This window comes from Dermochelys coriacea, chromosome 20 (genome assembly GCF_009764565.3).
Source record: "Dermochelys coriacea isolate rDerCor1 chromosome 20, rDerCor1.pri.v4, whole genome shotgun sequence".
Classification (NCBI taxonomy): Eukaryota; Metazoa; Chordata; order Testudines; family Dermochelyidae; genus Dermochelys; species Dermochelys coriacea.
Genome location: NC_050087.2, coordinates 13,413,757 through 13,425,971, shown reverse-complemented (window position 1 = coordinate 13,425,971; position 12,215 = coordinate 13,413,757). Strand labels below are relative to the sequence as shown.

At 54.4% G+C, this 12,215-nt stretch overlaps 1 protein-coding gene across 6 annotated transcripts in view; it reads right to left on the bottom strand.

The window, feature by feature from the left end:
• Nucleotides 1-10,961, bottom strand: part of RAPGEF3 (Rap guanine nucleotide exchange factor 3) — a 75,797-nt gene extending 64,836 nt beyond the window's left edge. The window contains exons 1-2 of one of the 6 annotated variants that reach the window (XM_043506266.1): nt 10,435-10,961; nt 10,073-10,279 (exon numbers count right to left, since the gene is read on the bottom strand). In XM_043506266.1, coding sequence (XP_043362201.1) covers nt 10,073-10,279; nt 10,435-10,902 — 675 coding nt within the window. In that variant the 5' untranslated portion in view covers nt 10,903-10,961. The remainder of the gene's footprint in view (nt 1-10,072; nt 10,280-10,434) is intronic. The other 5 variants (XM_043506264.1, XM_043506265.1, XM_038378985.2 and 2 more) reach the window with 5 other exon arrangements.
• Between the last annotated feature and the right edge of the window lie 1,254 nt (nt 10,962-12,215).

Here is a 12,215-nt window from a genome sequence, read left to right as displayed (position 1 = left end):
CTTTGAAAATGACTTTAAAGTATCAGTTTCACTCCTGTTTAAAGTGAATTTCTAGTGTAGTATTTGTATTGGGCAGCACCCCTAGAGCCCCAGGCAGGTGCAATCTAAACTCACGGGGCCTTGCCCTAGTAGGATGTTTCCAAAAGTTAAATGATCTATTCCAAGCTTTGTGAACTGCAAAAAAGTGATAGAAAGTCTTCTAGATTTTTCTACAATTATTTCAACTATTGTATTCAAGAGGTAGTAACAAAGTAAGAATATACATTACAATTTTAAACCTAACCAGTGTCCCTTAAGTAACTTGGCACAAGCTGTCAGACCATGTTAGTATTAGAACTGAGTGGGTCTAATATTTATTTTTCTTTCCTTATATAGGAATTAGATACAATGCTCCTGTCAGCTTATTTCTGTTATCTGCAAAAACAACTGGAGTTTTCAAGTGCCTATGTAGCCCCTGGAATCACGGTTAAAGTTGCCCCTCTCCTCCAAATCTGAAATGGTGCTTCTCCGGCTGCACTGAAATAACAGGTAAAACAAGCCAAGTTGGGGTGGGCTTCCACTCCAGGAGCAGGCTCTGCACACACAGCTCCACCAAGTTCACTCTGACCATTCCCACTAACTGCAAATCCCAGCAACCAGCATCAGGTGCAGCTTCATCCCTCCCTCCTTGCTGAAGCACCAAGGCTCCCAGCTGCAGCTGCGCTTCATGATCCCACTGCCCCTTGTGGCATGACAGCATCGGTTCTGCTGACTCTGCCCGAGCAGCATCGTGTGCCAGTCCTTTATGAGCAGAGCAGGTGTGGCCCAGGAACATCCTGATGACTCAGAAATTGTTGTCTGTGATCACCTGATGTGCCTCCCATCTGCCACAGGCACTGCAGGTCGTGGCTGCAATACAGGCATAGCTTCTATGCAGATTGCGCCATGCTGGAGTCCGCCAGCCGTGCCCAGGCTCCAGATCCTTGTGGGAACATATGGTGGGGGGGGACTACTGAGGGGAACTCAGGCTCTCTCCATCCCCCTTAGGCGAAGCCATCTTCACACTTGTGACCTTCTCCAACAGCCATAGGCTCAGACTCCAACTCAGAAAAAAAATAGGGGGTGTTAGGCACCCCCCAGCCACAGCTGTTCGGCAGGACCACCCATCAGCTGTTCGGTGAGAGGCACTCATGGAAGGGTGGAGAGCAGCAACCAGCTGGCAGGCGGCCTCACGGAAGGGAGCAGAACAGGTATGGGAAGAGGTGGTGCGAGGGCAGGGCCTTACGGGAGGAGGTGGAGTGGGGATGGGGCTTCAGGGCAGAGTGGGGGTGGAGCACCCACTGGGAAAAATAAGTTAGTGCCTGTGCCCACAGCAGCCCTCTCCTGCCAGGGCTGTCATAGAATATCAGGGTTGGAAGGGACCTCAGGAGATCATCTAGTCCAACCCCCTGCTCAAAGCAAGGCCAATCCCCAATTTTTGGCCCAGATCCCTAAATGGCCCCCTCAAGGATTGAGCTCACAACCCTGGGTTTAGCAGGCCAATGCTCAAACCACTGAGCTATCCCTCCTCCCTGTCTAGGCATGCAGGGGCAGTAAAACTGCCCTGGAAAGGGTGAAGTGACCTACTCCTGCCCCAGAGCAGAGCGGGTGACCTTACATCTTGTTTGGGCCAGGCCAGTCCCTTTTTTAGGCCCCATCACAGCCGTCCCAACTTTTTTGATAAAATTGAACATTTGTCCCATTTCTTCTTGATCATTCCTAGAGGGACGTGGAGGAATATACTGGGTCGGGGAGCAGGGGCACGCTGGAGGCTAGGGAGAGCGGCTTGGGTTGTCCAGCCCACCCTGTGTACAGAGCAGGGGCCTCAGATAGCCCTGCGCATAGGCAGGCGGCAGGCTGGGGGGGTGGGGCTTGGACTGGCCCTACACGTGGGAGGGCAGCAGGGAGGCTCGGACCACTGGTCCCACGCGGCTGGCCTCACGCCCACCGGGGGGAAGGGAGGCCTTGGGCCAGCCCAGGATTGTCCCATTTTCCCTTTGGGAAAATATGGTCAGCCTAAGCCAATGGGAGCTGGGAGCGCTTGGAACTGTGCTGGCCCTACACAGAGCTGAGCTGTGGGGCACAGTCTGGCCCCAAGGGGGAACAGTTATTCACACCATGAGACCCAGCGAAGAAGGCAGTGCTCATCCATGTGCACAGGGAGCTCACAATACAGCCCCAAGTATTTTTGGTTTCAGGTTCACTTCAAGAACTCCTCTGAAACCGGCTCAGAGGCGAGGCCATTGTGTAGCTCCTCAGGGCCCTTGGTACACTCATTCACCAATGTCTCCAGTCTCTAATGCAGAGGTCCCCAAACTATGAGCACCACCCAGCTCCGCCCTGCCCCCAACCGCGCCTCCCAGGCCCATGTCTGACCCCATCCCCAGCCTCGGCACAATTCGGGCCCCCACCACAGCCTGGCTGTGACTCTGCTCCTGCCCCAGCCTTGGCCCCTGGACATGACTCCAGCCCTAGACCCAGACCCATCCCCAGCTGTGGCCCCAACCTAGGCCCCCTTATCCCATCCTGTCCATGCGTCCCCTCCCCCAGAGCCACAGCCCCATTCCTGGTCCTGGCTGCAGGGGGCCGCAGACGGGGGGAAGGGGAGGCACGATCCTAAAACGTTTGGGGACCACTGCACTGGCTTATCCCTGCTGAACATCAGTGTGTCCTGTAAAAATACCTACCACCAGCTGGGGCCAACGTGTGCTAAGTAAACCAGGGCCTGAAGCAGAGCTGAAGGGACCTGTCAGACCTGTTTTCTATGTGTTGTATTAGACAAGACAGGAGTGAGCTTCTAACATTAACTCAGAGAGCGCAAGAGGGATCCCCAGCCCAGGGTGGGTCTCACACTGGCTAAGCATTGGCCTCCTCATTAACTCCTTGGTGCTCATCCACCTTGTCTCTCATGCTAACAACAGAGGCAGTTCTGGCAGCACACAGCACAGACACTGGGCTAGGCAGAATCTGGAGCTCCCTTCAAAAGTGTATTGCAAGTTCAAACTTCACTTAGAAACATCATTTAGGGCAGTGATTCTCGACTTGTTTACCACTGCGGGCTGCATATGTGGCCCACAATGTGTTATGTGGGCCGCATCCAGTCCTATTTCTATGGTCCTGAGGATGTCACATGGGCCGCAGCTCTGCGCTGATTGGGCCGCTAGCAACCTGTGGGCTGCAGGTTGAGAACCACTGGTTTAGAGGAAGGAGAAAACAGCTTCATGGCCCTTTCCCATGTCCAGTGTCTGTGATGAACTCCAGGGTGGGTGAGCAGCTCCTGGCCCATCTAGTCCTTTGCCAGGACAGTGCTGGAGAGGCTAAAAGGCCCCGTCCCCTATCGGGTCCCCTTTCACCCATGGCCACTCCACTACATCCCCCCCAGTTCCATTGTCGGAGGGAAGCATCGTTCTGACCTTCTCCAGACCCAGCCTCCATGGAGAGCAAGCCACACCAACCCTCACTCCACCTGTTAGACCCGGGTTTGTCAACCCCGAGGTGTAGACCTGAAATTAGGTCGCCAGAATGTTTCAAGGAGCGGCATGACAGCTCCGGTGGCTCCTGTCCCATGGGGCTGGCTGGACTCGCCTCCCTGCTCCAGACACTGCAACCTGCGGGGTCCCAGCACCATTCAGGTTTGGCCCAGCTGTCGTGATGACGGGAGTCTGGGTAGGCCAAATGCGAGTGAGTGGCACTGCAACCCCATGAGCCAGGTCACAACTCCACTCACACACTTTGGGTCCAGTCAGGGGGATGGGGCCAAAGCCGAGCGGTGTTCCAGCCCCAGAGATTCCAATGCCTGGAGCCGAGAGCCAAGCCCAGCCCCACAGCATAGGAGCTGCAGGAGCCGCCACTGTGGGATGAGTGCCAGGCAGGACCCAACTCCCCTGGGGGGGGCAGGATCTCACTGAAACCATCCCAGGGCCTCCACCCATAGACTATTTATGGGATCACAACAGACCATCAACACTGATAAATGGGTCCTGACCCCAGAAGGTTAAGAACAACTGTGTTAGACTGTCAGGGGGTGCCTAAAGGACAGGGGAGAGGGAGCGACAGAGAGAGTAAGCAGCAGGCAGATGTGGGAGGGGGTTACAGGACCCTCCAATTAATGTCAAGAGGCAAGTATAATTACCCAAAGAATCTTTCCTTTCTTCTTGTCCTCCCCTGCCTGACCCATGGCTGGGGCCCACAAATGCTGCGTCAATGAATGCAGCAAAACTGAGCCCACCCCTCCAGTGAGCCATGGGGAATCCACAAATAGAAGCCAAATGGCCCTTGCTGCTTCTACTTAGTGGGGGAGGAGGAGACGGTTCATGGAGAGTGAAAAACTGAGCTTTTAAAAAAAATGTTTTACAAGGTCTGTGGGACCCTAACTCTACCCCTCCCCCTTCCCCCCACCTGGCCTGGGCAAGGCACTTGGGAAAAGGGCCCCAAACACCCCCGTGCTCAGCAGCTCCCCAAACCCTCCAGCTCTCCCAAGCCTCTGAGTTGCCCTCTGGGTACCAAGACTGTCACTCCCTGTACAAAGAAGAAAAGGAGTACTTGTGGCACCTTAGAGACTAACAAATTCCCTGTACAAACATTCCTGAGACTCGTGACTGGTTTATGGAGCAGGAAACGCACTTGTAATTAATTATGAAGCAAATGTTTACAAATAAGAGGCAGGCTTGCGGCCGGACAGGAGTTACCCCCAGTGGCAGCTGAAGGGATAAGGAGCATCAGCTAAGCTCCTGGGGTCAACTCTCCACAAACACAGAACAATGCCCTGCCTTGTGCTAGTGCTGTTCATCAGAAAGCCACTAGTGCTTCAGAAATAGCCCCTCCTGTGAGGCTGGAAAGCATTATCCTCCTGTTATAGATGGGGAAACCAAGGCACAGAGAGTACAAGTGTCTTCCCCAAAGGCACGTAGCCATGGAACCCAGGAGTCCTGGCTGCCAGTCCCTGATTGAATCGCTCCCTCCTTTCCAAACCAACTGAAACCATTTTAAAGAGAAGAGCAACACACACACTTTCTAGCATGGGTTTTCACATAACTCAGCACTGCACTAAAACCAGAGAAACTTTGCAAGATTCACAAATGTGTTCACCAGACCAGCGCCCGACAGCCACCTGAAATCCAGTGAGGAACAAGGAAAGGAATTGGGCGCTTTAATTCACGGAAGACCCAGGATTTTCTCATTATTCAACCAGCTCTAGAACTGTCCCCCATTCACTCTAGTAACATTCCCAGTGAGTGGTTTCCCTGGATGCCCAAAGGGACCTGTGTGTCCAAACAGGTTTGTGCCACTCTCCTTTAGCTGCCATAGCACTTCCCAAACACCCCTACTCAGTGCCTGGGTGCTCCAATGCCACCCGCCCAGCCGACTCTGCCCCACCACTGCCCTCCTAGCCCTGCCACCGCCCACCCAGCTGGCCTGCCCTGCCACCGCCCGCCCAGCCGGCCTGCCCCGCCATTGCCCTCCCAGCCAGCCACCGCTCGTCCAGCCGGCCTGCCCCGTCACTGCCCTTCCAGCCCAACCACTGCCCTCCCAGCCGGCCTGCCCCGCCACTGCTCTCCCAGCCCCGCCACCGCCCGCCCAGCCCTGCCTGCCCCGCCACCACCACCACCCGCCCAGCCCTGCCTGCCACGCCACCGCCACCGCCCACCCAGCCCTGCCTGCCCCACCATCACCCCAGCTTTCTCTGCAAGGGCTCCGGCTCTGCTCACCTCACTCACTCCCTGACTTGCTGAGCATCCCCACCTGGCCCCTGCCCAATTTGTCCCAGCATCTCAGCTGCTGTCTCCAGGCAGCTTCCTAAGGAGTCACCCTTTTCCATCTTCCTGCTGCCTGGCTGCAAGGGCCTCGAGATCCTGTCTGTCTCCAGAAATCCGGCAGCTCTGGGCACCTGGCCAAGCCCTGGGACTGTGGCTCTGCTCTCGCGCTGGCCTTTGTTTGGGATCCCAGGGACAATAACAAAGCTATTTCAGTCCTTAAGGCTCTTGTGAAGGACCTCACCCTTCCGCAGCCTCAAACAGGATGGCAAGAAATCAGCGTAAGGCCCACCCATGCGAGGTGCCTTCCTCTGCAGCCCTGGACCATGGGGCCCTCCCCAGAACCTTCAACCAGGGCTCCGCGCCCCTCCTGGAGCTGTATATGATCCCAGAGTTCAGGGATTCCAGGCCATGGCAAAATACATGTGTGGGCAAGGGGAATCTCAGACCCCCAGAGCCTGACGGCATGCTCTGAAATGACTTCCTCTCCCCACCCCCCACAATGACATGCATTGCAGCCCTGGCACAGAAAAGCACATAGGTTGATGTTCGACTGCAAATGCTCAAAGCTGAAAAGCTGGCTGAGAAAGAGGGTAAGACTGTGGTGTTTAACCAGAGCCACAACGGCAGCTCCAAGGGATGGGGCGGTCCCAAAGCAACAGAGACCACAGGGGAAGCTGCTGCTCCCATGCCAGGCCCAGCCAGCTCCTTAGGCAGCATGGCTGCCTTCTCCCCCTGCACCTCCACATTTGCAGGAACATAGGACGGGGTCATCAAATCCAGTCCCCTACTATCACAGGCAACTCTGCCACATCAGCCCCTTCATAAACTTATAAAGCACCTTCTTTTTCCATCCTTTTGCCATTCTCCTCCACCTAGGCATTTATAGGGGTGGATGGCGAATGATTTTAAGAACATAAAAACGGCCATACTGAGTCAGACCCATGGTCCATCTAGCCCAGTATCATGTATTCCCACAGTGGCCAGTGCCAGATGCTTCAGAAGGAATGAACAGAACAGGGCAATTATCAAGGGATCAATCCCCTGTCATCCACTCCCAGTTTCTAGCAGTCAGAGATTTAGGGTCACCCAGAGCATGGGGTTGTGTCCCTGACTATCTGGGCTAATAGCCATTGATGGACCTGTCCCCCATGAACTTCTCTCACTCTTTTTTAAACCCACTTATACTTCCTTCACAACCTCCCCTGGCAACAAGTTCCCCAGGTTGAGTGTGTGTTGTGCAAAGAAGGACTTCCTATTGTTTGTTTTAAACCTGTTGCCTATTCATTTCATTGCGTGACCCCTAGTTCTCATGTTATGTGAAGGGATAAATAACACTTCCTTATTGACTTTCTCCACACCAGTCATTATCTTATAGACCTCTCGCATATCCCCCCTTAGTCATCTCTTTTCCAAGCTGAAAAGTGCTAGCCTCTTTAATCTCTCCTCATATGGGACCTGTTCCAAACCCCTAGTCATATTTGTTGTGCTTCTCTGTACCTTTTCCATGTTCATATACTGTTTTTGAGAAGGAATGACCAGAACTACACACAGTATTCAAGGTGTGGGCATACCATGAATTTATACAGAGGCAATATTATATTTTATGTCTTATTATCTATCCCTTTCCTAATTGTTCCTAACATTGTTAGCATTTTTGACTGCCACTGCACATTGAGCAGATGTTTTCAGAGAACTATCCACAATGACTCAAAGCTCTCTTTCTTGAGTGGTAACAGCTAATTTAGACCCATCATTTTGTATGTATTTTCTAAAAGACCTGGGGGGTGGGGAGAAGGAAACAAGAAACAAAAATATTTTAAATGACTTTTTTTAAAATCACAAAAATGGACAATTTTCCACAAAAAAGAATATTTGAAGAAAAAAATAGCCGTTTTTCATTGAAAAACTTGTTGGAAAAATGTCACCAGCTCTTACTTAGACACCACGGCGGGAGGAACCTGAAGCAAAGAAATTCAGACATGGATACACTTGAGAGATGGGCCAGTTAACAGAGCATGTGTTCTGAGCATCCCTGATATCTATAGCCTTCCAGGCCACCAGGAATCTATGCTCAGGATAGCACCTGACATGCCAGGTGGCTACACACTGCCCTGGCTGACTCAGTGTTCAAGCTGTGGGATCCAGTTCTCATGTACGCCAGGAATGCCACCTGCACAGGGGTTCTCCCTGCCAGAGTACAGCCCTGGTCCCACCGCTGGCATGGAAGGACCTGCCAGGAGTGAGGAGGGTGGGGAAGGGGTGAACTGCACTATGGCTATTCTCTGCTTCCCAGGGCACAAAGAGGATAATAAGAGGCACAGCATAAATTAGAGCAGTTTTAATTTAAGGGGGAAGAAGCAGAAGCTCAAGGGAAATCCTGCCCATGAAATGTTTCGTGTGGCAGAGACAGTGTGGGTTATTTGCTGGTGCAGAGATTGGTGTAGAGGGGTTTCCTGTTCACATGCTCTGGGCTTAAATCTAATCTGACAGGGTCAAGTAGATCACTTAAACACTCACTACAGCCGCTGTGCATTGAAGCACAATAGCACAGGTCTGATTTCATGCCTCAGTGAGAACTGAGCCTGGAGAACAAGCTGGGGCAATCGCCTGGGAAATGCTTTCACTAACAGCTGAGGCCATGTCTGCCGAGGTGTCCCTTGCCCTGCCCCAAATCACCCAACATGAAAGAAGCACCAGGGAGTGAGTACCATGCCGCTTTCCCAGCCCAGCCCAGCCAAGGGCCTAGGCCATTTGGAGACTCACACATGGAGATCAGACTGTGGAAACGTCAGTGCAGTTCTGTGCTGAAAAATGACACCTCAGGACTCCTTGCTTAGGTGTACAAGGGAAGGCTGTTCTCTCTGACTGCTGACCCTGCAGCCCCCCCATCCTGGGACCAGAGAGTCACGCCAGGGATCTTCCCTTGGTTGTGCCGTCACCAGAAATTAAGGTTCCGCAGGCCAAGTTTTGCCCTCAGAGACCCCCATGCATCCCCCCCACCCCTATACTGCTGGCTTGGCACATCACAGACCTGGTAATGGTGCTGGACAGACACCCCCATCCTCACCCCTCCTCCTCCCCTGGAGTCAGGGCTCTGCAGGGCTTCCAGGAATAGCAAGCACAAGAGTCCCCCTGAATCTGACAGGCACAAGGAACAGCTCGGGCTGGAACACTCTGCTGAGAAGGGGCTGTTAACATGGGAAAGCACCGAACCTGGCTGAGGGATCCTGTGCATGGTTGACCTTTCACACATGAACACCACTCTGCAGGCTCTCTCCCTGAGGTTTTATTCCCTTTGCTCCCAGCACACATTGCCTCCTGATTGCTTCCCATCAGCCTCGTGCCATCCCCAGCCCATGCTCTCTGCCCTCAGGCACCAGTCCTGAGACCCCCAACACACCATGAAGGATGCAGCAGAAGTGCAGTGGAAACTGCCATAAATTACTGTTGAATCCGGATTTGAAGGTCCTTCTGTTCACTAAGTTTGCTGGGTCTCAGTTGGGTTCCTAGCTGGGTGTCACTAACAACAACTGTCACAGCAGAGGAGCCAAGCCCTGACTGGGCCACGGAGACTAACTCCCTTCTCCTCTCTGGATTGGGATCAGTTCCCCATTGCCTGGCCCTGGTGCAGTCAGGTGCAGCCATGCAAAGCGAGTGCCATGTAGATGTAAAATACCATCAAATTAGAATGTGCACTGGCAGTATAAATGGCTCCCCAAACTGCAGGAAAACACAGAATAACACCCCAGGGAAGGATTCATGCGTGGAGACAGTCTACCCAACTGCAGCCCTTGTGTCTGTTCTGGAGAGGAGTGGGGGAAGGGTGGGTGCAGAGGTGGCATTCCTGCACCTTTCCCATTTAATTCTGCCCTGTTACCTGCTGGACTGAATTAGGCTACACTCGGAATCCTAGGGGAATATCACAGTCAAACACATTTCAGAGAATCCTGGCTGCTTAAACCCCAGAAACCACAATTGTCCAGAGAATCCTTGGAAACTGCTTTCCACTGTCTGGCACCAAGCACTTGCCAATGTCCAGGTCAATTTGCTCTGCTAGTCAGTTACCGAGTGAGTTATTGCTACATGATTGGCCCAAGGGATGAAACAAAGCCTTGCTCCAACCTGACTAACCTTCATTACTCCGTGCCAGCTTCCTGCACCCAGAGCCTGTCACAAGAAACCATCCCCTCCCCGCCCTTCCCCACTAGCAAAGCCCTGGTAGCACCTTGGCACTGACACCTGCAGCTCTCACAAACACCAGGCAAGGCAACGCAACGCGAAGAGGCTTCAGTAGTTACCCATCGGATGCCCTGTATCCTGGGCAGGCTGCCCGTCTCACCCTCCAGCTGGATCTGGTAGCTGTAGCTCCGTAACAAGTGCATCTTCTTCAAGAGCAGGTAGAGCAGATGCCCTTCAGCAGTGGGGTCTCCAAGCCCACCTGGAGGCGTTGGCAAGTCCTCGAGGAGAGATCCGACGTGCCATCTGCTCTGCCTGCCCCAGGCCACCTGTGTGCAGAGAGAAACCCTTGGAGTTCAGCCGGGGCAGACCCTGGCCAACCTCCCCAGGCTTTCCGCTTTCTCCGCCCTCCACCACCCCAGCATGAATCGCAGCCAGCAGCGAACTCGCTCCGTGTCCCGTCCCCTCTCTGTGCCTCACTCACCTGCATGGCCCGCGGCTGAGCCTGGCGTAGGGTCCGGCTCCGGCAGGTGTCCCGCCGGCTGCCCCAGCCAGTAGGGGGGTGCCAGGAACAGCTGGACGGGGGCGCGGAGAGCCCCACCACTCCCGCCTTTGGGGTCGGGGCGCTTAGGACCCCGGGGATAACCTGGGCAAAGCCATGGCTCCCGGACACCAGTGCGGGCCGGGATCCTGCTCCCTGAGCCCTGCCTCCGGCTGGAGACACGCTCCGTGCCGGGCTCTTGCGCCTCCCCTCTGCGGGGAACTGGGAGCGAGCGCCGGAGACGCTCCAGCGCTTGGCACCGGACCCGAAACTCCTCAGCTGAAAAAGCCTCCAGCCCGGGCTGCGAGCGCCACGCCCCGGGAGCGGTGCGCACCCAGCCCGTGTAAACCCTCCCTGCGCAGCGCGCCTAGGGACCGGGGCCGGGGGAGGGGACCTCGGCCCTGGCCCCATCTGCGGGCCGGGGGTTCCCCTTCCCCGCCAGGGGTCGGGAGTGGGTGCGGCTGCCCCCGGCTCGCCCAGTGGGATGGGGAGGACGCCGCGCCCCTCGGCGAGCGGCTGGGGCCCAGCGCAGAAGCCAGCGAGCTCCCTCCGCCGGGCTCCAGGGGTGGGAGCCTCGCTCTAAAGTTTTTCCACCAAATGCATCCCATGAAGTGAGCTGTAGCTCACGAAAGCTTATGCTCCCATAAATTCGTTAGTCTCTAAGGTGCCACAAGTCCTCCTTTTCTTTTTGCGAATACAGACTGACACGGCTGCTACTCTGAAAACAGCTCTAAAGTTTGTGCAGGTGAAATTCCGGCCCGAACTTAAAAGCACTGGAGCTGCGCCTGCCCTGCAGGATAGGAAATGGCCCCAGAGCTAGTGACCAGAGCCACTCCCGTTGTTCCCTCTACATTTTTTTGACCAGGAAATTTTTGAAAAAGCCCTTTCAGCCGAAGTGAACCTTCATCCGGTTCCTGTGTTTTGGTGAATCAACAGAACCCTGAAATTTATAAAACCACTTTTCAAAACCCAGAAACTTTGTTTCCATTCATTTTATTCTGGAAATGTGAAAACAAAATGTCCAGCGGCCCAGGAAACAAAACCGGCCGCTGAGCTAGAGACTGAGCGCTCCCCGGGCTGAGCGAAAGCAGCACCCCCGGGGCAACTCACTGGTTAAAGCTATTGTACTCCATCCGTGCTGTGAATTAAACGCCTGGACTCCCCAGAGTGCCCCACCGCTCTCATCACTGCCTGGCTGCCCTTTACACAGGTGGGACTGTACAATGACAACAAATGGGAGTGTGGAGCTAACCGTTCACATGATAAAATAGCCAAGAGACATTAAGACCCAGATTCTCAGCTGTGGGAGCAAAGGCTCCGTTTGTGTCTCTCTAATCCTGGAGGGAGCCAGTTTTGTGAGAGAGATTCTTAGATCATGTCCCCTTGCTCCTGGTAACAACCCCAGTGTGCCCTTTAAGCCCAAAGCTAGGAGCCTAGCAGCCAGCAGCCCTGCCTCCTTGCCATGCAGGAACCCCATCCATGGTGCTGACCTGGCCCCCATCACTGCAGTATCTAGAACCCAGCGCTGAGATGCTACTCTCTGGTTCGCGGTCTCCCAAGAACCAGACACAGATGCTGATCGGACACAGATGCTGGCTTGGGCCTCCTGCCAAGTGAGTGCAATGCACATGCCAAGGACCTACTTCTGATCTCATTCACACCCGTTTTACATCAGAATCACTCAGTGACATCAGCGCTGCCATTCCCGCTGGACACCAATGGGA